This window comes from Perca flavescens, chromosome 5, assembly GCF_004354835.1.
Source record: "Perca flavescens isolate YP-PL-M2 chromosome 5, PFLA_1.0, whole genome shotgun sequence".
NCBI classification, from domain to species: domain Eukaryota; kingdom Metazoa; phylum Chordata; class Actinopteri; order Perciformes; family Percidae; genus Perca; species Perca flavescens.
This window is the reverse complement of record NC_041335.1, coordinates 4098548-4122508: the sequence shown is the minus strand read 5'-3', so window position 1 is coordinate 4122508 and position 23961 is coordinate 4098548. Positions and strand designations below refer to the sequence as shown.

General features: G+C 40.9%; 1 protein-coding gene across 1 annotated transcript in view; it reads left to right on the top strand.

Moving 5' to 3' along the window:
* The window catches only part of hk2 (hexokinase 2), a 37957-nt gene that overhangs the window by 12858 nt on the left and 1138 nt on the right, over window positions 1-23961 (top strand). Inside the window, exons 5-17 of the mRNA XM_028577365.1 lie at window positions 855-950; window positions 1434-1533; window positions 1668-1851; window positions 4096-4257; window positions 8026-8259; window positions 8383-8687; window positions 8789-8937; window positions 9718-9837; window positions 11315-11410; window positions 14019-14118; window positions 14296-14479; window positions 19955-20110; window positions 22609-22845. Of these exons, the coding sequence (XP_028433166.1) occupies window positions 855-950; window positions 1434-1533; window positions 1668-1851; window positions 4096-4257; window positions 8026-8259; window positions 8383-8687; window positions 8789-8937; window positions 9718-9837; window positions 11315-11410; window positions 14019-14118; window positions 14296-14479; window positions 19955-20110; window positions 22609-22845 (2123 nt within the window). The remainder of the gene's footprint in view (window positions 1-854; window positions 951-1433; window positions 1534-1667; window positions 1852-4095; window positions 4258-8025; window positions 8260-8382; window positions 8688-8788; window positions 8938-9717; window positions 9838-11314; window positions 11411-14018; window positions 14119-14295; window positions 14480-19954; window positions 20111-22608; window positions 22846-23961) is intronic.

The following is a 23961-nucleotide window of genomic DNA, read 5'->3' as shown; positions in this document are numbered from 1 at the left end:
ATGAAGGTAGAGTTGGATCTGATACTGAGATTTCCTCATGCCTAGCTTCAAAGTCATGCTTTACCATTGATATTCAAAACAACACATTTTCACAGAAAAATGCACACATGGCTCGGTGTCCTCTTGCAATGAACCTCCATACAAATCCATTGTACTGAAAAGGCTTGCTAGATTTGCTTACCGTGTCACCAGCAAATTGCTGTGGTCTCCTCTTTTCCAGATGGTTACTAGTTACCACCGCGGCTTTTAGTGCAGATTCAACATATGATGTCAACATTAATTCATCACACTGGTTTAATCTAAATCAATCGCTTACCTAATTTAGCAACTTGTAATTATGGGACCACACTAACAAAGTAGTGACATATGACAATATTGTAGTTTAGTATTTGCTGTGGCAAGTGCCCCTGAAAATGGCTTAGCGTGCCCACGCTGGCACCCGTGTCATAGGTTGCCAAACCCTGCCTTATAGTATGAATTATATTCAATGTGATACTGTATTATGAATAAACCAAACATATAGTTGATACAGCTGTATATCACAGTGTGTTTTCTAGTGATCATCAAGTATTTGTTGCTTTTTATTATGTTTTTGGGATTTGCATAGCAATTAGCCTTTTTGCATCAATTTGCTGTTTTAAATGTGGGGATTTTTTTTTTTTATCAGAGAAGGGTCAACTTTTAACTTTTGTCCATTAATGGCAGGTCACTCAATTAGTTTGGTACTTGGTGAGGTCTGTGTAACTACTCTGGACAGTTTATTGATTGATTAGAATGATACCATATGACAAGGCTAAAATGAAATGGGCAGATAATGTTGGTTCTGCTCTATCTCTTTATTTTCATATTTGCAGGCTGTTTTGGTGTATTGGACCAAAGCCTTCAAGTCAAATGGAGTAGAGGGAAAGGATGTGGTCAGCCTTCTGAGAAAATCTATCAAAAAACGAGGGGTAAGTGTACAACTACTGGTTTCATGGTATGTTATGTAAACCATTGCCATTCATATCCAAACGTGCAAACTTACAAAGACCTAGAAATCCTTTTTTGTTAAGTCTATGAAGGAAATGCAAGGAAATGTAAAAACACAAGCTAAAAAACTATATTCTAGTCACCCATAACCTCAAACACTGCAAACTGAAATATGAAGTAAGAGCAAATGGACCCCAAATTATAGTTTAATACTTACTTATAAGTGTATATATATGCATACTGTATATATAAATCATTTTCACATATGTTATGAACAACTTAATGGTAAAATACTATGGAAAACGTTTATAGAAAAAGCAAGACTTTTTGTAGTGTTGTATGGTAAATCTATTAAATATTGGGAAAATACTATATATTAATTTAATCTTTTAATCCCAGTCCACACCTATACAACTTGTCTGTACTGGTTTTAATGTACACAATTAAATTAAATGTCATTGCAGGACTTTGACGTTGACATTCTGGCTGTGATCAATGACACAGTAGGAACCATGATGACCTGTGGCTACGATGATCATCACTGTGAAATTGGCCTCATTGTGGGTGAGTCCAGGCCAACTGTTTATGTATAGCAAATAACAAGGATCTGTGAATCTTAATACATACCACATAGTATGTTATTACCCTTTTGAGATTAATATGGTGTGCATAGAAATTGACTAAATTAATCCCTCAAGGAACGGGGACCAATGCCTGCTACATGGAGCAAATGAGGAATCTTGAGCAGCTGGACGGTGACGAGGGCCGGATGTGTGTTAATACAGAGTGGGGCGCTTTTGGGGACGATGGGGCCCTGGAGGACCTGCGCACCGACATTGACCGGGAAATAGACGCAGGCTCTCTGAACCCTGGCAAGCAGCTGTGAGTATCTTCTAGCTTATCTGACTCGGTACTGTGTAAATCGTCCCTTAGCAGTGGCTTACTTAACTCAACTGCAGACAGGCTTGTATTAGAGATGGCTTTATTTCTAATTTCCATTGTTCATATCATTGTATTCATGATATTTCAGTAGAACCCTCCATGTTTGACATTCTCAACAGGACAACAACATTGTCATTGGGCTTGTGCCGATTGGTGATCGGATCGTATATCGACGATTGCAGCGATGATCGGCGATTGATTTTTCGTACACCGATATTAAAGCAATTTTAACTAATTTACTATCAGACTAAGATGTTATAAAAAATGATATCGAGAATCTGCGCCCTACTGTTCATTTAGAGGTGTTTCTGGTGGAGCGTCAATTCCGCCCGCTGATCCCCGTTCATTTAATTCAGCATAAAAAAGTCCTTTTAGTGTATTTGAGTTAAGACACGGACACTGAAAGGACTTTTAAATACTGAATTAGTTCCTGACTTTATTTTCTGGATTCTCTTAGGTTTTTTTTTAATAAGATCCATTATGTAGCCAGCTGAGAAGAAGTCAAAGCACATTAGAAGTTACCATAAATTCAATACATGCAGATGATAATCCCTTTACACACGAAGTCATGGCAACCAAATAAACAACAGGGCGAGTACTAGCTAGCTACTTCACTCAATAAGTGATAAACAGCGACGAAAGCCGCGACATGAAATCCGCACTCAGGCAGGTCCCGTGAAATTTGACACCTATAGTTTATTGGAAAATAGTGTTGGGCACGCTGTAATGATGAATTTACTGTTTATCAGACCCCAGATGAGACAAGAAGCTAATGTTAGCTAACGCTGCTGTGACGGCTCCTCTGCCTTTGACTCCCTGCTGCAGAACGCTGTATTCCTCCGACGCGCTGTATTAACGTTACTGTTTTTAGACAGTTTTCGAGGTTAGTGGGCGTGAATACCGCTCAAAAGCTAGTAATGTTCACTCAGCGTGTAGTTTTGTTGTTAAACTGTACATGTAAAATGAGCGGTGCCGTTAAATCAAACGGTACCGTCTATTTGCTGGATGGTTACAAGGTAACGGTCGGCAGCTAACATTAGCAGATAAGCCCGTACACTGACGTCCAATTCACCCCCGCCCAAATGAAAATAAGGTGCAGGAAATACAGGGTTGCTGTTAAATCCAGTGCTGTGTAGAACAATGGAACAGATTAGAGATGTGCAATTCCTTAAATTGACATTGGCCAGCAGTGTTTACTTTAGGATTTTTTTTAGCAGTTGGGACAGGTCTGTCCGAACAACAGCCCAACCCCACCCCCGTTGAATAAATCACGAGGTGGTTAAATACACGTAGCCTACAGAGCACAGAAACTGAGATTCACTTCACAGTAACCTCCTACACTATATTATAAAAGTTAACTTTAACTTATAAACACTCAGAGCACACACAGAGTGTGATATAAACCGGCGTTATCACATATTAACGGCGATGATTAGCTAAGTAGACTCTAACGAGTGTGCCATGGAGAAAAGAAAATAAGGCTTTCATGACAACTCCTGCCATAACTTCGATCTAAATAGTTAAACTATACAGATATATTTGTCCTGCATGGTGTCACACAACAAACTCCACATGTACAATACTCACGTTTTCCTCACAAACGCACAAACCAGACAGAATGAAGAAAAGGAATAAATAAAAAGTCCGCTGCCTCTCTAAACAGACATCAAAGCGCAGTGCCGCTCACTAAACCGACATCAGACTGCAGTATGGCCGTCCACCTGCGGGGGGCGTGGACAGGCTTACCAACAGGCAGGGTCATTTAAACGGCGACCGCGACTACATACTTCCAAATCAACAAAGAGGAAACACTGGGTCAGTGTGACTGACCGTTACAAAATTAAAAGAGTGACTCATTCACACAAGGAAATTAATAAGCCATCCAGAAAAAAACAAAGACTAAGAATGGATCTAAATGTTATATATATGACCTTAAATAATAATCACTGTTGTCACCTGCTATCAAAGGCAGATCAAGTAGAACATAACTGAAAACATTTGAAATATGTACGTCCTCTACACAGACACGTCAGGAGGTGTCCTTACTGAAACATCACTTATGTCAGAGTTCAGCATCTGCTAGGCTGTCAGTTAGCTGCATTTTTGTTTGTGTGTGCATGTGTAGATACAGGTATAAATATAACAATATTTCGATCCTTTTTTTTTTTTTTTTTTTTTTTGTAGGTTTGAGAAGATGATCAGTGGCCTGTACATGGGGGAACTGGTGCGTCTAATCCTGGTGAGAATGACCAAGGAGCAGCTGCTGTTCCAGGGCAAGACTACAGCAGAGCTCCTCACCACAGGAAGCTTCAACACCAGCTACATCTATGCCATTGAGAATGACAAGTTAGTTTGTGTGTGTGTGTGTGTGTGTGTTTGAGAAAGTCAGATGAAGTGATGGTACAGCCGCATAGTAAGAAGCAGATGAATAGTTTCCACTTAGAACTGAAGAACAGTGTAACATCTTCAAGGTTGACTAACACAAAGAACATGCTCCTCTAATGTTCTCTATCCGTTCTGTCTTATACACAAGGGCAAAAAAGGGCTGAATTTGTATTAGGTTGGAAGTCTTACTAGTAAAGTATAGTAGTAGATAAAGGCAAGTCATACTGTCAGTTCAAAATGGCAATAAGCAACCAAACCAGCTAAATACAAACATTTGAGGGTAGTGTGTGCTGATATTATGTTTTGGTCTGTAGACTAGGCTAACTGTAAACACACAAGCTATGACTTCCTTCCTACTACTCATTCTTGTTTGTAGTGATGTAAAAAACAACGATGGGAGACTGATGGGCTTCTATCCAATCAGATATTGTTGTCTGCGAACTATCAAACTCTCCAGCCATTTGGATTGTTTTAATAGTACAGAACCAAAATGGCTTTTCATAGTTTGATTATGTGTCTGTCAACTTTGAATGAAGTGTATATCACCATTTTAAAATTGTTTTATTTACATGGAGTCTGGTGGGTTTAGCAATAGGAATTTCGCTGATGTAATGTTTAAAAAAACAGAATCTTATTCTTTAATAGAAGGTTCAACCTCTGTAGGAAACTTTTCCAAAATGTTATAATACTAATCTGAGCCTGTCAGTGGCAAAACAAGCCCTTTTGTGGACTTAAATTTGAGGTGTGCAATTGTTTCACTGACTGCCGAATGCACCGATTGTGGTTAATACTGGACCAATGTCAAAGAATGTTGTTCCCATGATCAGTCACTTAGCCACAAAAACTAGGTTTAAAAAAACTGAAGTTACCCTTTAACTTCTGCTGCAGTTGTTCCGAGTCATGGATGACTTTGCCACTAGAACTGCCATAGCCCACGCCATTGGTTTTAGTGTTTTTCATAAAAAAGCGAAGCCCTTTATTTGCTAGGAGCAGCACCGATTAACGTAGGTACTCTACTCCGCAGCCAAATTGATGCATTTGCAAACAGCTCATCATGGTACATAGAAATTCACATGCACTCATAATCTCTTATAATTACACTAAGGTATGTAGGCCCACAATACTCATTCTTTCATATGTGTAAAATAATCACACTTTCTGTCTGACTACAAAAGTTGTGTCCCTACACGCGGTGCTAGTGTTAAGATTTTGGGGCGTTATCTATAGAAATGGTAAAGTCTACTCCAAGGTGCTGGAAAGGAGGGTTCGGCCGATAGTCGAACCTCGGGTTGAGGAGGAACAATGCGGATTCCGTCCTGGTCGTGGAACAACGGACCAGCTCTTCACTCTCGCAAGGATCCTGGAGGGAGCCTGGGAGTATGCCCAACCGGTCTACATGTGTTTTGTGGATTTGGAGAAGGCGTATGACCGGGTTCCCCGGGAGATACTGTGGCAGGTGCTGCGGGAGTATGGGGTGAGGGGGTCTCTACTCAGAGCCATCCAATCTCTGTATGACCAAAGTGAGAGCTGTGTCCGGGTTCTCGGTAGTAAGTCGGACTCGTTTCAGGTGAGGGTTGGCCTCCGCCAGGGCTGCGCTTTGTCACCAATCCTGTTTGTAATATTTATGGACAGGATATCGAGGCGTAGTCGGGGTGGGGAGGGGTTGCAGTTTGGTGGGCTGGGGATCTCATCGCTGCTCTTTGCAGATGATGTGGTCCTGATGGCATCATCGGCCTGCGACCTTCAGCACTCACTGGATCGGGTTCGCAACCGAGTGTGAAGCGGTTGGGATGAGGATCAGCACCTCTAAATCTGAGGCCATGGTTCTCAGCAGGAAACCGATGGAATGCCTTCTCCAGGTAGGGAATGAGTCCTTACCCCAAGTGAAGGAGTTTAAGTACCTTGGGGTTTTGTTCGCGAGTGAGGGGACAACGGAGCGGGAGATTGGTCGGAGAATCGGGCGCAGCGGGTGCGGTATTGCATTCAATCTATCGCACCGTTGTACGAAAAAAAGAGCTTAGCCAGAAGGCAAAGCTCTCGATCTTCCGGTCAGTTTTTGTTCCTACCCTCACCTATGGTCATGAAGGCTGGGTCATGACCGAAAGAACGAGATCCAGGGTACAAGCGGCGAAATGGGTTTCCTCAGGAGGGTGGCTGGCGTCTCCCTTAGAGATAGGGTGAGAAGCTCAGTCATCCGTGAGGAGCTCGGAGTAGAGCCGCTGCTCCTTTGCGTCGAAAGGAGCCAGTTGAGGTGGTTCGGGCATCTGGTAAGGATGCCCCCTGGGCGCCTCCCTAGGGAGGTGTTCCAGGCACGTCCAGCTGGGAGGAGGCCTCGGGGAAGACCCAGGACTAGGTGGAGGGATTATATCTCCAACCTGGCCTGGGAACGCCTCGGGATCCCCCAGTCGGAGCTGGTTAATGTTGCTCGGGAAAGGGAAGTTTGGGGTCCCCTGCTGGAGCTGCTCCCCCCGCGACCCGACACCGGATAAGCGGACGAAGATGGATGGATGGATCTATAGAAATAATAATGGTTCAAAATGAAATTGCATAGATTTAAAGCGTTTCTGAAACTGTGTAATTTTTCATCTGATGATCATAAATGACCTGTAACAGCAAACGAGACTAACAGTGAAAAGAACTTTTTTTTTATATAGTTTTTTTAATGCCTCTGCCAGGGTCCGATTTTTCTCTGCGCTACAGAGTACGCATTCTGATTGGTCACAGATTTCGGCGTAACACCGGAAAAGCCTCCGTTATTGTATCCAGCCAAGTAAAAGGTAACAGGAGATTTCTTTGATGACGATTGAAATGATTGAATGACTGAATTGGCCCTCAGGTACATTTCATAAATAAAATAACTTTAGATTGCGCGATGTGATTGTACGTCAGTAGCCAACATTAAATTATGTCGCCCTTCCGTTTAGCGCGGACATTTTATTCCTTTAAGTCCGCGTTTGTGTTGGCTTACTATTTTCCTTTCACTTGTCTCCCTGTACTTGTGTAAAGCATACTTGGGTTTCATGAAATGAGCTAAATTGTTATGTTATTTTTACATTGGTTGCTACATTAATCTCTTAATGCTTTGGCTCGTGACACAACAAAGTTAAGCAAACAAAAAGCGATATAATATATGAGGCTGCTATATTTTGTGCGTGGCGTGGGTGGATGCAGATGCTCCATATATTTTCCGGCTCTTTGGACTATGCTAATCACATGCCTCTATCTGTTATACATCTGATCTGTTTCATACTGTAAGTTAAAACAAACCCTTCAAATAGTATCTATGTTTTATGTAAAGCACTTTGAATTGCCCTGTTGCTGAACTGTACTATACAAATAAAGCTGCCTTGCCTTGCCTATGGTGAATAGCCGCATTTACTTTATTGAGCGCTTTAAGTGCTTTGCAATTCGCTTTTCATTCACACACACACACACACACACCGATGGCAGCGAGCCATTGTAGCCATGAGGGTTAGAGTCTTGCTCAAGGACACTTCGACATGTGGGCAGGAGGATCCGCCAACCCTGTGATTAGCAGACGTTCCACCTCGTCCTACCTCCTGAGCCACAGCAGCCACATATCCAGCCATGTATTTTCTTAACTGCCTACCCTGTTCAGAACCACACTGAGCAGTCATAATCATAGTGAAATCGTAATTTCCCCACTGGGGATCAATAAACTGCATAAAAATAAAAAAGAATGTGATTTTTATTCTGCTTTACCTGCAGAGATGAGGAAGGCCTGGCGAGTGCAGAGAAGGTGCTCCGGGGCCTGGGTCTGGACCCGTTGGTTGAGGACTGCATATCCACTCAGAGGGTGTGTCAGATAGTATCTACACGGGCCGCACACTTGTGTGCTGCCACTCTAGTGGCAGTGCTGCGGCAGATTCGGGATAACAAAGCAGCTGAGAAGCTGCGTACGACTATTGGCGTGGACGGCTCTGTTTACAAGAGTCATCCAGAGTAAGTGTTCCTGAGCACCGTCCCGTCTGCCTTGGTGTATCTCACACAAATACACTTGAAATTGCAGAATTGAAGTGATTACAAAACAACACAGATTTAACAAAATGTATTTCCTCTTCCTAGGTTTTCGAGGAGGCTCCACAAGATGGTAAGGCGACTTGTGCCGGACTGTGATGTGCGTTTTTTGCAGTCGCAGTGTGGCAGTGGGAAGGGTGCAGCCATGGTAACAGCAGTAGCCTACCGCCTTGCCGCTCAACATGCTGAGCGTCAGCGCATCCTCGACACCTTGCGTTTAAGCCGTGAACAGCTGCTGGAAGTAAAGAGGCGAATGAGTGAGGAGATGATGCGAGGCCTGTCGAAGCAAGCCCATGAGCAGGCAAGCGTCAAGATGCTTCCCACCTATGTTAGAGCCACACCGGATGGAACAGGTAGCTTTTAGGAGGAAAACGGACATTCCACTTGACTTGTTATTGAGTTCAGTTGTCTCTTTTCTATAATGCTTTCATGTATGTGTTCATGTGTTCATCAGAGAATGGCGACTTCTTGGCTTTGGACCTCGGGGGCTCCAGCTTTCGGGTACTGCTGGTGCGTGTGCGAAGTGGAAAGAGTCACAATGTGGAAATGCACCACAAGATCTACACTATTCCACAGGAGACTATGCAGGGCACAGGGGAAGAGGTAAAACATCACTGGGGTTGAAGTACTTTAGTATTTTACATTAGTGAATTCCTCATGGGGGAGACAAAAACTACACACTACGGGCCCTATTTTAACGATCTAAGCGCACGGCGTGAAGAGCCTGGCGTAGGTGCGTTTAGGGCATGTCCAAATCCACTTTTGCTAGTTTGACGGCAGAAAAAAGGGTCCGTGCACCGTGCGCAAGGTTCAAACGGGTTGTACTTAGTGTCTTCATTAATCATAGGTGTGTTTTGGGCGTAACATGCAATCAACCAATCAGAGTGTCATCTCCCATTCCCTTTAAAAGCCAGGCGCGTTTGGACCTTGGCGCATTGCTGTTATAATGGTGTATTTGCACCGTAATATTTTTATTTGTAATCTTTTGCATGTGTGTCTGCTGCTGCACATCCCTGTGTGTGTAACAAGCATAGTGTGCGCGCTGTGCATAAGCCTAGGCACATTTTACTAATTTGCTGTTAAAATAACAATGAAATGCTGCGCTGTTGACTTTGGACCAGGTTTTTGTGATCACTTCCCGCTGCCTCAACACAGCAATACGCCAAGAATGCACCTGAACACACCTCCCTGTAAGACCAGCACGCCCATGGGCGCAAAGGTGGGCGCAGGTGCATTTGCTATTAAACGACGCGGGCGCTGGATGGGAAATTGACAACTGTTTTGGTCTTAAACTTGCGTCGGGCTTTGTGCTGCGCTGCGCCGGGTGCGAGATAGGGCCCTAAAGCTTAAAGTATTTTACACTTCCTGTCTCTCATGTGCCAGCTTTTCAGCCACATTGTGTACTGCATCAACGACTTTCTGGAATACATGGGCATGAGTGGAGCATCCTTACCTCTGGGATTTACATTCTCCTTCCCCTGTCATCAAAGCAAACTGGATCAGGTAATGCTCGATTCATTATGCATTTTAAGTGTATGACTAGCATTCAAATTATAACTTAATGAATCTACCTGTATTTTTGCACATTTTCCTGAACTTCAGGTGTGAATACAAGTTGTAGGCAATTTGTTCTTGGCATTTTTAGGCGAAAATTCCATGATAATCTTTTAGTATCTTGTAATTTAAGCAGGCTGTGCAACAGATAGGCGAGAGGGAGGGCTGCAAGAAGAGGTCTCATTCTACTTCAAATCCTTTTTTTTTGTTCCACCCACTGCAGCTTCAAGTTGGCAGAAACAATAACCGTTTGTTCCCAGAGCTTGTATTTTAACTGCAGTGAAATAAGCCTGTGGTTTTCATCACCATGAGTTTAGAAAGAAGGATATATATGTTGTCTGGTATAGATTACTGAACTATGGGGATTATGGTTTAGCCGATGACAACAATGAGAAGCTCTACACTATGCATTTAAACTAAACCTTGAATCACTACCTTTTAGATTTCTAATGTCTGAAATTAGAAAAGATTCAGCCATGGCTTCATATAAGAAACATGTTTTGGTGGATTATCTTAGTGACTGCAAGTTTTGCACAATCACTTATTTTCCAGTTTAAAAATATTAGGCAAAGGCAGAGGACAGCCTACAAAATGGAACGTTCATCAAGTATGCTAAGATTCAGTGGACTGCAGTTATTTGTCATATGGTTTGGTTAAAAGCCGATTCCCTGCAAAGTAATCTTTGTCTACACAGAGTGACAAAAGCCTCTAACTCAAGCAAATGCTTACTAAACTCTGGGGAACCGCAAGGCCAAACCCTGCTACCACTTTTTACCTGTGCCTTTAAAATAAGTCCCATTATATTGTGTAAGGTGAAAGTATGTAGCGAAACAAAACATCTTTTATGTTTCAAACTGGAAAAAGTACTGTAATCAACTAATCAACTCTCTTTTTGCAGATTGATCCGAAACGACATCAGAAAAGCACAGTGCATTCTTTATCACACTGTGGCAACATTTAATGACTATATTTTTCATTGCGACAAACTATTTTTGATTTAGATTTTAAAGGTGCAGTAGGTAAGCCTTATAAAACTAACTTTCTGTCATATTTGCTGAAACTGACCCCATGTTCCAGTAGAACTACATGAAGCGTCATTTAAAAAAAAATCTGGCACCACCTACAGCCTGTAGTGCGATTTCCAAAAATCCACCGCTCCCTGTTCAGATCATCAATCATGGCCAGGGGGGGTGTCTAACCGCATGTCAATCACTGCTCATTCTCCCTTGTGGGGGAAAGGACTCAGGAGACCGTTTTGGGCTTTAGCAGAAAGGGGGGAGGGACTGAATTAAAATTTTTGGGCTAATTCCTGGATCTTCCCAATCCTACCTACAGCACCTTTAAATTGTGCAATTTATCGCTATTCATACGTATAATTAATAATTAACAAAGTCACACAGACAAACCACTACTGTCATTTGTCCAGGGCATTCTTCTAAAGTGGACGAAGGGTTTCAAAGCCAGCGGCTGTGAGGGACAAGATGTTATCACGTTACTTAAAGATGCTGTCCGCCGCAGAAAGGTCAGTAAACACTGTTACAATTGTAAACCACAAGTACATTGCCTGTGAATGTTGACACTTGAAGAATATAATAAAAAAGTATACCCAAGTGGCTTACAAACAACAGGGGCCTACAAACAGTTTTTTATTGCTTGTGAAGTAGAGACCGAGTTGAAATGGCCACACTGATCTTGAATTCTGTTTTTCTAGATTAAGGTTTTATCTACATCTGTAGCAGTTATTTATCTACGGCTATATTCCCCCTCTTTCTTTGTTTTCTCCTTTATTTCCCTTCGATCTAAGGTTGCAAACAGCTAAGTATAAGCTTTTTACTTTCTTTATATTGTCCCATACAAGACATCATTTTATTAAACGTGAAGGGTTTAATAAAGAAAAGAAAAGTATATATATTTGTTCTTATTCTGAACGCTCACTCAGGGTTTCAGTTTAAGCCCAGGATTCCCCTGAACCTGGGCATAATGCAGCATCTTGTAATATATTCCATTGTTATGAGGTCTGGGTCAGGTACTAAGGATTACAGTTTGTGTTGTGACAATCTTTTCAATACTTTGAACAACTTTCCTAAACTCTTAGGCCCCAACACATCTACAACACACAATTAGCAAAACAGTTAATTTCATGCTCAAAATCACACATTGAAAACTAAACTCTTAACACTAATTTTCAAAATACAACAATTCACTAACACAATACACTCTGTCTACCAAAACAATGCAAACATGTCTCAAAATCAAATAATTCTTCCAAAACACTAACACATGTTCTCGTTCAACAGGCACATTTAGTCAATCATAGCACAATAGCCGCTTTCCGACCAAGTAGTTACAGGAACGTAGTTCTAGAAAAAGTCCTCTTCTAAGCAGATCTACTAACTACTCTCCCCCAAAACCGTTTTTTCCATTTGCATTCGCATTGGCCAAGTGGCCATTGGGAGGGGTAAGGGAGTGATGCAAGCACGGCAACGGTCTTTATAGTTAAAATCGACAAAACACCAAAAACAGTATGAACTAAATACTAAATCTAATGTATATAGCATATTTGTCATGCTGGCTGTCGCCTCACTTCATGGAGCTTCTCAACTCTGAAAACGTTGAAGCAAATTGTCAATTCGGTATCAATTTACGCAAGACTGCCTATATTCGAAATCTAAACAGTTCATTTCTCGCCTAAAACGTTGTCAGAAGTCAATTTAGTGATGAATAAGATGGCGAAAACTGTTACAATTGTCCCGTTGTTGGTCTGTCTGTACCGGAAACCCGACCCTCATTGACCTAGGTCCCTATGCTGAAAAGGGAACAGCAAAAAGACCCTGCCCTGAAGTAGGAGCTAAAAGAGTTACAGGAACTGCGGCCAGAGGAACTTAAAAATCCCCAAATTGGTCCAGTCGGAACATGAGAAAAAAAGGGTTCTAGGAATTTTATGTTCTAGGTACTGCAAAAATCCCTCCGGTCGGAAAGTGGCTAATGTCATACAAAACACTAACATCAGATGGAATTACGGATACTGCATTATTTTATATGTGTCAGGTCTGCCCTTGTATTGATCATAGATTGTTTTACACTGCAGTTTCTCTTGAAGCCTCTCCACATTTTTGTTTTGTTGGGTTTAGTAAATGTATGCATTTTGTTTCATTTGCTGCAGAAATTCAATACAAAAAATGAATGACCCATCTCAGAGTAGCTTTATTGAATGTACCGTTTATGAAAAAAAAGAAGACCGAGACAGACTTGTCCTGGTACTCATCTTCCTCTCCCTCGTGCAGGAATTTTTCTTACTTTCTTTGTGTTCATCTTTATTGTTCTTTTTCCACACAAAATCAGCCCAAATAGGTCCTCTTTTACTGTATGTAGTACCATATGGTCATGTGATTGAAAGAACCTCAACACCTGAGTGTGTTTCCTAGATGGGAATCAGCTGTGATTGATCTATTTGCATAACTTCAATCAGCTGTTTCCCAGTAGCAATGGAATAACATGCAGGGGATATATTTGTGTTTATTTGTGAATAGCTGTTCACTTTAACTTTAGCCTATAAATTAGGTTTAGAACATGATGTTATCTGTTTTGACTTACAGTGTGAAAGCGTTTGTGAATTTGACAGTACATATCCATTGTTTTGGTCTTCGTTGAGCTGATGTTCAAGCATTTTAAATTTGTGTTAACCGTATGCAATTTGTGTCAAAGCAACAAGAAATGTGTTAATTGTATAGCCTACACAGACAGATGTTGTGCTAACTGTGTAAGGGTTTAGAAAGTTGTTAAAAGTATTGAAAAAATTGTCATAGCAATCGTAAAAAAACTGTATCATAGTTAAAAAAAACAGAAATAGATAATCTTATACTTGCCAATAATACAATCAGGACATTCTCTGAAGCTAAAGTGACCTCAGAGTAAAATGTATCTACAAAGTCACCTCCTGTTCTCTGGTGATATGAGTGCAAGAGGCTGAACTACATGAAGAATCTCAGCACTTTACTTACTTGAAACTACAGATCTGCAATTTTTAGGACTCTGGATTTAAAGCAAATGTGGTTATTGTTGCAAACAATTAGGCTAATACTGTATGTTTCTAGTATAATAGATTTCCATCACTTTATAACTGATTCCAGGGATTTGACTTGAGCTTTGTGGCGGTGGTTAATGACACAGTGGGAACCATGATGACCTGCAGCTATGAGGACCCCAAATGTGAAGTGGGACTCATTGTAGGTGAGTCTGTCAACCCCTCACCGTCCTCTCTGGAAGGTGGAAGTCTCATTGTGCCATTTTAAACATTATAATCAGTTCAATGTGAGCAAACGTTGAGTGATTTGTTTTGTTTGTCTTAGTCTCTCTGGTTTTCAACTTGACATGACAGTAATACCTTTCCACCTGTCTTTAACTCAGGCACGGGGACCAATGCCTGTTACATGGAGGAAATGCAGAACATTGAACTGGTGGAGGGTGATGACGGCTGTATGTGTGTCAACATGGAGTGGGGAGCATTTGGTGACAATGGCGAACTTGATGACTTCTGCACCCAGTTTGATCGCATTGTGGATGATTGCTCTAACAATCCTGGGAAACAGAGGTATTGGATGGGTAATTTATGACATATTAAATTATGTCAGCATCACATGTAGTCAGAAATACAGTATAGACTAGTGATAAGCTTACTTTTTTTAGTATCACCTCCGGCGAGGTTCCAAGCGAGCTGAGGTGATACCAAAAGACTCCTGATTGCTCAGAGAGAATCATCACTAATCACTGCGTTATCATTGCTAGCGACAGACGGGGGGGTGTCCTGAACAAACCGACCATTTTTAAATAGTTTAGCCAGCTGTGTTTTTTTTGCTGCCTCCAGCTTCTTTTGAAACAAAATTTGTCTTCTGGCTGTGGCAAACAGCCACATGCCGAGAATCAAAAACAACACACCTTTGACGTTCTGTGTGTGTGTCACGTTAGGTCGCGGCAGTTTCCTCTGGCGTCGCTATGACGACCAGCCACACTTTCCTCAGGCATGAGGCGGTACTAAATCTGCAAAGGAAAATGGAGGAAGGGGCACCACGGCCAAGCTGAGTCGAGCAGGTACCATGTAGTGGAGAAACGCCATTAGAGACACAGAATGCTAATTTCAAAGCACTGCATACGTTCTCAGGATGGGGGCACCCGGGGCAGGACAAGGGGAAGTATTTGGGGTAGTTAGTTTATTCCATTATTTACCCATTGTTTGGGCAGTATTTCCATTAATGTTACAATTAATGCTAATTGAATGCAACATTTTAGTCACTTTAGTTAAAGATTTTTTTTCAAAGAATTGAGGATAAGAAAAGAAGCACTGCAGTAGAGAGCAGCTTCTAAACCCAGAGGACACAAAGAAACTCTCCCAGCTTATGTCACCTGCCTATGTCCCTATGGCAACACAGACACCACCAGGCACTGTCAACACTTCTCAGCCAATTTCGGGCAGATCAACCATGCTGTCAATCCAAGCTGTTGCTAGCTGGCTATTTGATTCCACTGTTGTTGTTGAGGTTCACCCGTGGTACAGATTGTTGCCTGAGCTGCATCAGTTTTATTTCAGCAGTAAAGAATTAGCTGCAATTTATGTTTAAATGTATTCAATGCACAGCAGATTAGGTTTGCTACCCACCTCTGATTGTCCTTCTAGGTCACAATTGATTCAAACTTTGCTTTTTACTCTGCCCACCTGTGTCTCACCAACTCTGTTACATGCTTGCAAGGCATTTATCTTTGGTGGCTTTAACTAGTGTGTCACTTTTAGTTTGGTCGCACCCTAAAGGGAGATGACATACACATTGCCAAGGCTTGTGACTCTGTTAGCAAGAAAATAATGGAATCAATCACATTTCTCCGGAGAAGCCAGTCCGACTGAACTGAAAGACTGCACACAGAGAGATAGAGAGACACATTTAAATGCTGAGGAGACTTATTGTCCTTCTCTCATTAGACAAAATGTGATAATTTCTTTTGTTGTGTGCAAACATTAAAAAAGTGTTTGAACAATTCAGCATCATACTTACAAAATATCAAAAAAGATATTAATTTCCATCCAAGGAACCTTGGATATATATATATATATATATATATATATATATATATATATATATATATATATATATATATAGATAGATAAATAAATAAACTCTGAACACATCTTCCTTTTTTAAGAATGAATTAAATTAGAAATTAGATTTGCTGCCGCTAGATTTCTAGGCTATAGGAGGATAGTAACCGTAGATGAATTCGAGATCGTAGAGACTAACATTACTCCATGTATGTTCTTTTTGATAAGGATGCAAATAACGCCAGACATTAATAACATTAAGTTGTTCACACAAACATGATATAGGTTTAAATTTTGAGTTAGGGGAAATTCTAGCTGGTAATCTATCCATTTGGTCATCTGCTGCGTCATTTAGGTCACCACCCATAATTAAATGAGCATCTTTGTATTTCTCCTTCATCTTTTTTAACTCTACTGCTAGTTGGGTAAACATGTTTTTCGCCAAAGCATTGTTATTATGTCCATATATATTATTTAACACCAGAATCACATTATTCACTCTAAGAACCAGAATAATCCATCTACCCTCTTAGAAAGGTGGGATTTCTAACACATCTACTTTAAATTTATTGGATAAAATAGCTATTCCTGCTAAGTGATTAGAAGCATGACTTAAGTAAATCTGCCCCCCCCCCTATTGACTTCTCCAGAATTTCCCATCATCATCACAGTTAAATCTGCATTACATTACATTACATGTTATTTAGCTGATGCTTTTATCCAAAGCGACTTACAATTGCTACCATTGTCAGAGGCCACACGGCTCTGGAGCATCTTGGGGTTAAGTGTCTTGCTCAAGGACACATTGGTTGATGTATCACAGTGGGAATTGAACCCAGGTCTCCCACACCAAAGGTACGTGTCATATCCACTGCGCCATCACCACCACCGCATTAGTGAGTCCTTTTAAGGCCAGGACACACAGGGCCAATAATCGGCCGTTGGACAGTCTGGCGAGGTCAGTGACTCGAGTCTGTTCGGTGTGTCCCGTACCGTCGTCAGTCTGGGGGGCTGTCGGCGTCCATTTTGGCCGACCTGACATGTTCAGTCGGAGGCAGGGCAGTCCGGACTCACCCGGAAATGGCGAGCGGAATGAGCGTGACTAGAGTCTCTCAAAATCTTTGTTGATCTGAAATGAAGAGAGATTCAGCAACTGCATGGCCTATTTCTCACTTAAAATGTTTTCAGAAACATGTTTCAGTGAACTATTTTAGTACAATATGAGATCGTATTCTGAACAAGCCGCCATGACAGTCTGGCTTTGAATTTCCGGAGAAAACAAACCCATGTGACGCGTTCGTCCAATCAGCTGCCGGTTTTCAATTCTTGGGCAACAATACAGAGTAGCGCCGCCTGCTGCTATGGAGACGTATTACGTTTCTCAAGTCGGTGTCGCCTCAGTGTGTTCCGAGGCAGTTTTTTGGACCTCGGGGACCCGACTGATCATTTCGACCGGCTTTTCTGTCGACGGTTGGCCGTCTGGTGTTAGAGATGTTCCGTATACCTTTGACATTGAGAGAAACCACTTTAAGGTTAATGAAAGTAGTGTTTGCCATACAATCAGTAAATTATATATAAATAAATAAAAATCAAAAGGTAAAAACACAGGTTTGATGCCTACACATAAGGTAAACAGAAGATAAGATCTAATAGGAACTCTTAACCTTTGGTAGTGATTAGTAATACCCTGAAAACTGGGAGTTCCAATAAACAAGATGTTGAACTGTCTTAAGGCCTTAATAACAACAGGCTACTTAATTGTCCACTTGTCAGACATTTACTTGACTGAATGTCATACCTAGACGACTTAATACTGGGTGAAGATTTTATGCAATAAATTTCACCCCATCAGGTGCAGTCTGACTCATTATCTTCATAACTTCCTCTCTCATGTCTTCTTTCACTCTTTCAGGAAGGTTAATGAGACGTAAATTCCATCTTTTGCTGTAGCACTCGCCTTCTTCAGTTTTGTCTTTTAGTTCCTCAATGCTCTTATCTAGCCTTTTCACTTCATCTTCCGTCTCCTTTGCTTGAAAACCAAGGCCTTTCATATCTTCTTTTACCACAGTGATGTCTGCAGAGTTTTTATTTATCCGTTGCTCAAAGACGGAGAAGCGCTCCTTCAGCTCAAAAAATGGCTTTGAGAATGTCGGCGTCAGAGACCTCGTTCTTATCTTTGTTGGCAAGCTATTACAACTCAGATCAGATAGAACCAAACAGAAAATTATTTAGCTCACAGGAACCGCTTAGGTTTTGTGTTAACTGTTCACTGAACTGACCGACACACAGAGCAAACGACTGGACTATTACTTTGTCGGGTGGCAGCGTGAAAATATTGTTTCTAAAATAGCACATTTTATTGTACACTCCTAAGAGTATACCAGATTTGTTCAAGCTGTTCGATAAGCTATCTGGCTGTGAACAGTGTGAGGGGGGTTGTGTGTCCTTGCTGCTATGGACATTACGTAGCACTGTAGAGGTGGAGAGGGGTGATGCGTTAATGGCCCATCAGCCAAACAAAAGGATACAGACTCTCATTCAGGATCAAAAAAACATTCCACCCTAAAAGTTGCCGGTAGCTGCCGTGGTAGTGTTTGAGAAGCACAGTGAATGACATTTTTTCTCAGTCTATAGCAAGCTGTCAAGTCGTAATGATGAAAGAGCAGCAAACCACCCTCTCATTTTAAATTTATAGTTGACCACAATTTATGTAAACTTGCCACCGTACGAACAGTGGTTACATAGCCTAACCTTCGAACCAAGCCACAATATAACCGTGCACATGCATGCTTGGCTCACATCATAGGTTCACTCCGTTCCTTAAAGAAATAGATGATGCAGACAGTGTGTCTTTTGTATGCTTTCTGTGCCTTGATTGATGGAATTACAGTAAGAACCACATTATTACTAATTGGAGCAGTTGGTTTTTCCTCTTGAAAGAAGCTTGTCTGGACTGTCTGTTATAAAAATGTCTCTATGACATATCAGGGAGAACATTGATGAAAGCAGCTGTTATCAATGGGCATAATTAATTTGCAGCCCCTGTCACAGGAGGCATTTTGACTGGCATAGTAGAAAAAGCAGAGGTGTAGTTAATAACATCAACAATGGCTCAGTTCCATTTAAGTGTCCCAGTATTCCACAGGTATTCCAGTGAGCCAGCACACACAATACCAGGGCCTCACCTACGTGGAATGCAGCGTTCATTAAAGTTATTGAATAGACCTGTGCTTTTCCTACTATGAAACATCCACTAAACCCACCTGTGTTAGAACTCGGCTAACGACAAAATAAAGTTAGAGCAATTTCGTTTGATTAAATTACATTTCTTTTTTTAGTTTGCTTAGAGTTTGTGACAGTACAATAAAAGAAATAGTATCAGAGCAGCATGAAAACCAAGGCACTCTTGTTGAATAAAATAAAATAGCATTTGCTGCATCAATAAAGGCTTTTTAATATTTTCTTCAAAAAGAGTGCCTTGGTTTTCATGCTGTTCGGATACTTTTGTATTACCCCTGCACCAAATTTAATTTTTTATTTTTTTAACCTTTATTTATCCAGGTAAGGTGATTGAGAACAAATTCTCTTTTGCAACGACGACCTGTCACATTCATACCTGGAAGCTGCCCAATACAGCCACAGTCTGATCTGCTGGTCACTGAGCAGCTCCACTGGAGCGGTAGGGTTTGAGAACCTTGCTCAAGGGCACCTCAGTGGTGGTAATGAGGGAGGCACTTTCCCCATCCAGATTTTATCCTGTTGGTCTGGGGATTGAACCGACGACCTCCCGGTCACAAGCTCGCTTCTTTGGCTTTAAGGCCCCCACTGCCCAAAGAGCCACCAAAAAGAAGCACATTTTGTCTGTCTTTCCACTGTAAAATAAATGTTTATAGTATGATAGAACTAGTAAATACTATTAGAAATGTGAATATTGCGAATGTAACCAACGTGTTTAGTTTGTGTGTCTCTTTCTCTGAGGTATGAGAAGATGATCAGCGGCATGTACCTGGGGGAGATAGTGAGGAATGTGCTCATGGATTTTACTGCCAAGGGCTTACTGTTCCGAGGCAAACTGTCCGAGCGACTCAAGACCCGATGCATCTTTGAGACAAAATTCCTGGCACAGATTGAAAGGTGAGTATTACAGTCTAGTCTCAGTGGCTCTCTTTAGCTCATATTTGGTTACCGTGGTTAACTGTGGTCACTTACCACAGTTAAAATAAAAACAGTAAGAATTAAAAAAAAACTGTGACACTTTACAGTTAAATCTCAAAGCCACAAACAAAACTGGGCATTAAAGATGTGCTAAAGCTATTAATGAGATCACATTAGTCAAATCTACAGAGTAATTGGTTATTACAAGTGTGGCATCCACTAGCCACAGACAGCAGGTTCAAGCGCCATGAAGGCATATACAGTCTTTATTCTTAAACTATGATTTGTTGAATAACTGCGCCAAGCACAAGGAAACAAGTTGCCTGGTGCTCAGCCAAGACAACACACCTGACGGCTTCCGTATTATATTGACAGTAGTGCAGTGCCCATTCAAAACTAGGGGTGTTAAGATCGGATATCTGTCCCGATATTGACAAAATAGCTGGATCAGTGATCAAAACAATTAACAGATCCACGGGCCGATCCAGTTTTGTTAGTTTTTTTTCCCTCTGTCGCATGTGTGTCGCATGCTGGAAGAGTTGAGTGTACAAATAAATAAGAATTCAATACATTACATCTACGTTATTTTGTCTTAGTTAGGAAAGTAATGTTTAGTTAGGAAGGTCTGGTGCCTTTAGTCTCCACATGGTGGAAGGAAGGTTTAAAGGTGGAAGGTATACAGTGTATTATTAATTCAACAACGGTATCGGATCGGTATCGGGACTGAAAAAGTCGGATCGGTGCATCCCTATTCAAAACGTGACTAATTGCTTGGCCTGTGGTATTGCTGCTTATAGCTTTCTCCAGAACATTTGTACCCCAAAATAACTTACAGAAGCCCTCCCCCAAGCAATTAATATATGCAACCCCACTGTATAGTTTTGACATTCTGTGTACTTCTACTTTAGAGGAAATCATTGTACCACTACATGACGTTATCTTCTGCTCTCTGTTTAGCAGTGGTGAATCTTCTGCAACTTAATATGTTACAGTGTTTTGTTTTGTTTAATTAAACAAAAGATTTACAACAAGCTACCGCCTTTCTTAGGCCCTTTCTTATTCAGAAACAAGTTACCAAAAATGGTGCAAATGGACACACCCACCTAGTGCAGGAGTAGACTGAATAATAAAATACACCTTTATTGATCCCCAGCGAAATAAACAAGGGAAGATTTGGTTTTTGCAGCTGTACAACAGAAGCAACAGAAATAAAGTATATACAGTAAATAAATAATAGGAGGTGCATAAACTGAAACAGAATGAGTAAGAAACGTATTTGGAGACCACTGACATGGTAAAGAGAGTGACAGTGGTGTGGTTAATAGTAGCAGAGTCAACGGGTCTATGTAAACTATGTATACCAGACTAAAATGTGATATGGTAAGATAATGGTAATACACTGAAGTGGCCAGGTTGGGAACCCATAGGTTGATGCATATTTCTCCTCGTTGTCATTTAGTGTTGCTTGAAATGTGACCAAGGCATTTTGACTATAGCTGAAGTTTAACCTTAAAGTCCCCCTCCACTCAAAAATAAGTTTCTCTTATGTTAATGTCCCCTTAAATGTCTGACCTTGACTATACTGACTTGTAGAGAGATGTTTTCACAGTTTCTAGCCATCTTAATGCACGCTGCTCTTTTACCGGTCATTCCCAAGAGAGTTGATCAGTAGCGCATAAAGCTATGAAAGTATATGTTTAAGTTTATGTATCCAGTGATTTACATACGTCTCTTTTGCATGAAAATTTATGGAAAACAAGTCTTTTTGGGCCTCATGGCATCACGTGACAGACACAGAAGTTGTTATTCCATTGTTTGGCCACTATGTGAAATTGGCTTCAAATTCCAGCACACTTCCTGGGGGGCATGGCGGGACGAGGCCAGATCTAGAAAGAGTAGATGTGCTTCCAGTCCCCTTTTTTTACTCATGCCTGAGTTTTTTTTTTTTATTGTTACCATGTTAAACACAATATTAATCATAAGAGTATTTTTAACATACTTTTAAACGTGTCTGAAGGAGGAATTTAAACAAGTCAATTTCTTTGGATTTTCCGAGATATTGTGCTTCTGCTTTTGGAACAGACAGTGTCTCATCTTAGAAATCTCATGATGAGAAATTGTGCCAAATATTACTGAAATACTGTGTGCCTGATGAAGCATGTATTTTTTGCAATATATGACATAAATCTGACACCGTAGGCCTAAATCAGTGGTCACATATGGTCACATGTCTTTAAGCAGCTTTACATTAGCAACATGATAGTGCTAAATAGCGCATGAAACCATTTTTTTTATATGGATTAAGTGCAGTTTAACTGTGTTTTGTCTACATAACTGCACAATAGCTTTCAACCTACATTAATATCACCCTTTTTAAGCTTTTAGTTAAGTTTAAATCAATGCAACAACGAAAGTCCTTAACATACATAGTACGAGCTATCTCATGTGTTTAACCCTAATTCTTTCTGACCCCAAAGTGACCGCCTGGCCATGCGACAGATCCGCTCAATTCTGCAGCACCTGGGCCTCACCAGCTCCACATGCGATGACTCAGTACTGGTGAAGGAAGTGTGCAGTGTGGTGTCACGCCGTGCAGCTCAGCTCTGTGGTGCTGGTTTAGCTGCTGTGGTCGACAAGATACGACAGAACCGCAATCTGAATCAGCTTTCCATCACCGTGGGAGTGGACGGCACCCTTTATAAGACACACCCTCAGTAAGGAGCAATCATGTCCAAACACAAAGTAATAAACAAGTCTGCATTAGTTGACCAGAGCCTTGGGTTTTCAGGACACGGAAGTATAGATTTTAAAGTCCTAACTTAGTGTTAGTAATTGATGTGGTGCGGCTAAAGCATCCTATACCCACCCTGTGGGAGGTAACAGCCCTAAAATGTTTTGACTCATCTCAGACTTACAGAAGGTCATCAACATAACTGATGGACCACTTGCAGGACCATAAGGAAGGTCAAATCCGTCAAATCCATATCAGGAGTGTGCTGATATTTTCAAGTTTTCTTAATTTTTGAGTTATTACAGCTACTTTATGTTTATTCATACTCTACTACTACAGGGTTTTTGCCGGGTCTTACAAAGTCTAACATTTCAAAATCCAATTTTGAGGCCTTAAAAAGTCTAAAATTCACTGAGGTATTGTGTTCTAGGTCCTAAATCATTTTAAACAGATATTAATTTCCCTGTCAATGTAATGCTTCCTCTAATGCCCATTGAAATGTTCCTGCAGCACTTTAGAATTTTTTTTTTTTTTATTCTGTGGTGTTTATGTTTTTTCTGTTGCTAGTCCAAATATAATTTGCTGTATTACGACTACAAATGAGACCAACATGCAACTTATATTGCAGCCAATCTAGACACCAGTCCTGTAATGCAATGGCAGGGTTTCCGCTGGGTCTTAAAAAGTCTGAAATTCACTGAAGTATTGTGTTCTAGGTCTTAAATAATTTAAAAATAGGTCTTAGTTTTATTTTTATTTTTTTTCTACGTCCATGTAACGCCACCACTGATGGTCCCTTTAGAATGTTTTTAATTATCTGGTGTTGTAGTTCTTTCTGTCGCTAGTCCAAATATAATTAGCTGTATGACTACAAATGAGATCAACATGCACCTTAACATTTGCAGCCAATCTAGACACCAGTCCTATAATGCCAATGAAGAAATCAGGGAATAGTTTGAGACAATGTTTCCGGACTATTTATTTTTTTATGTCTTCATATATATCTTAAATTTCATTCATAATGGTCTTAAAATGCGCTTAAAAAGTCTTAAATTTGACTTGGTGAAACCTGTAGAAACCGTGTACTACGTGTGCACCA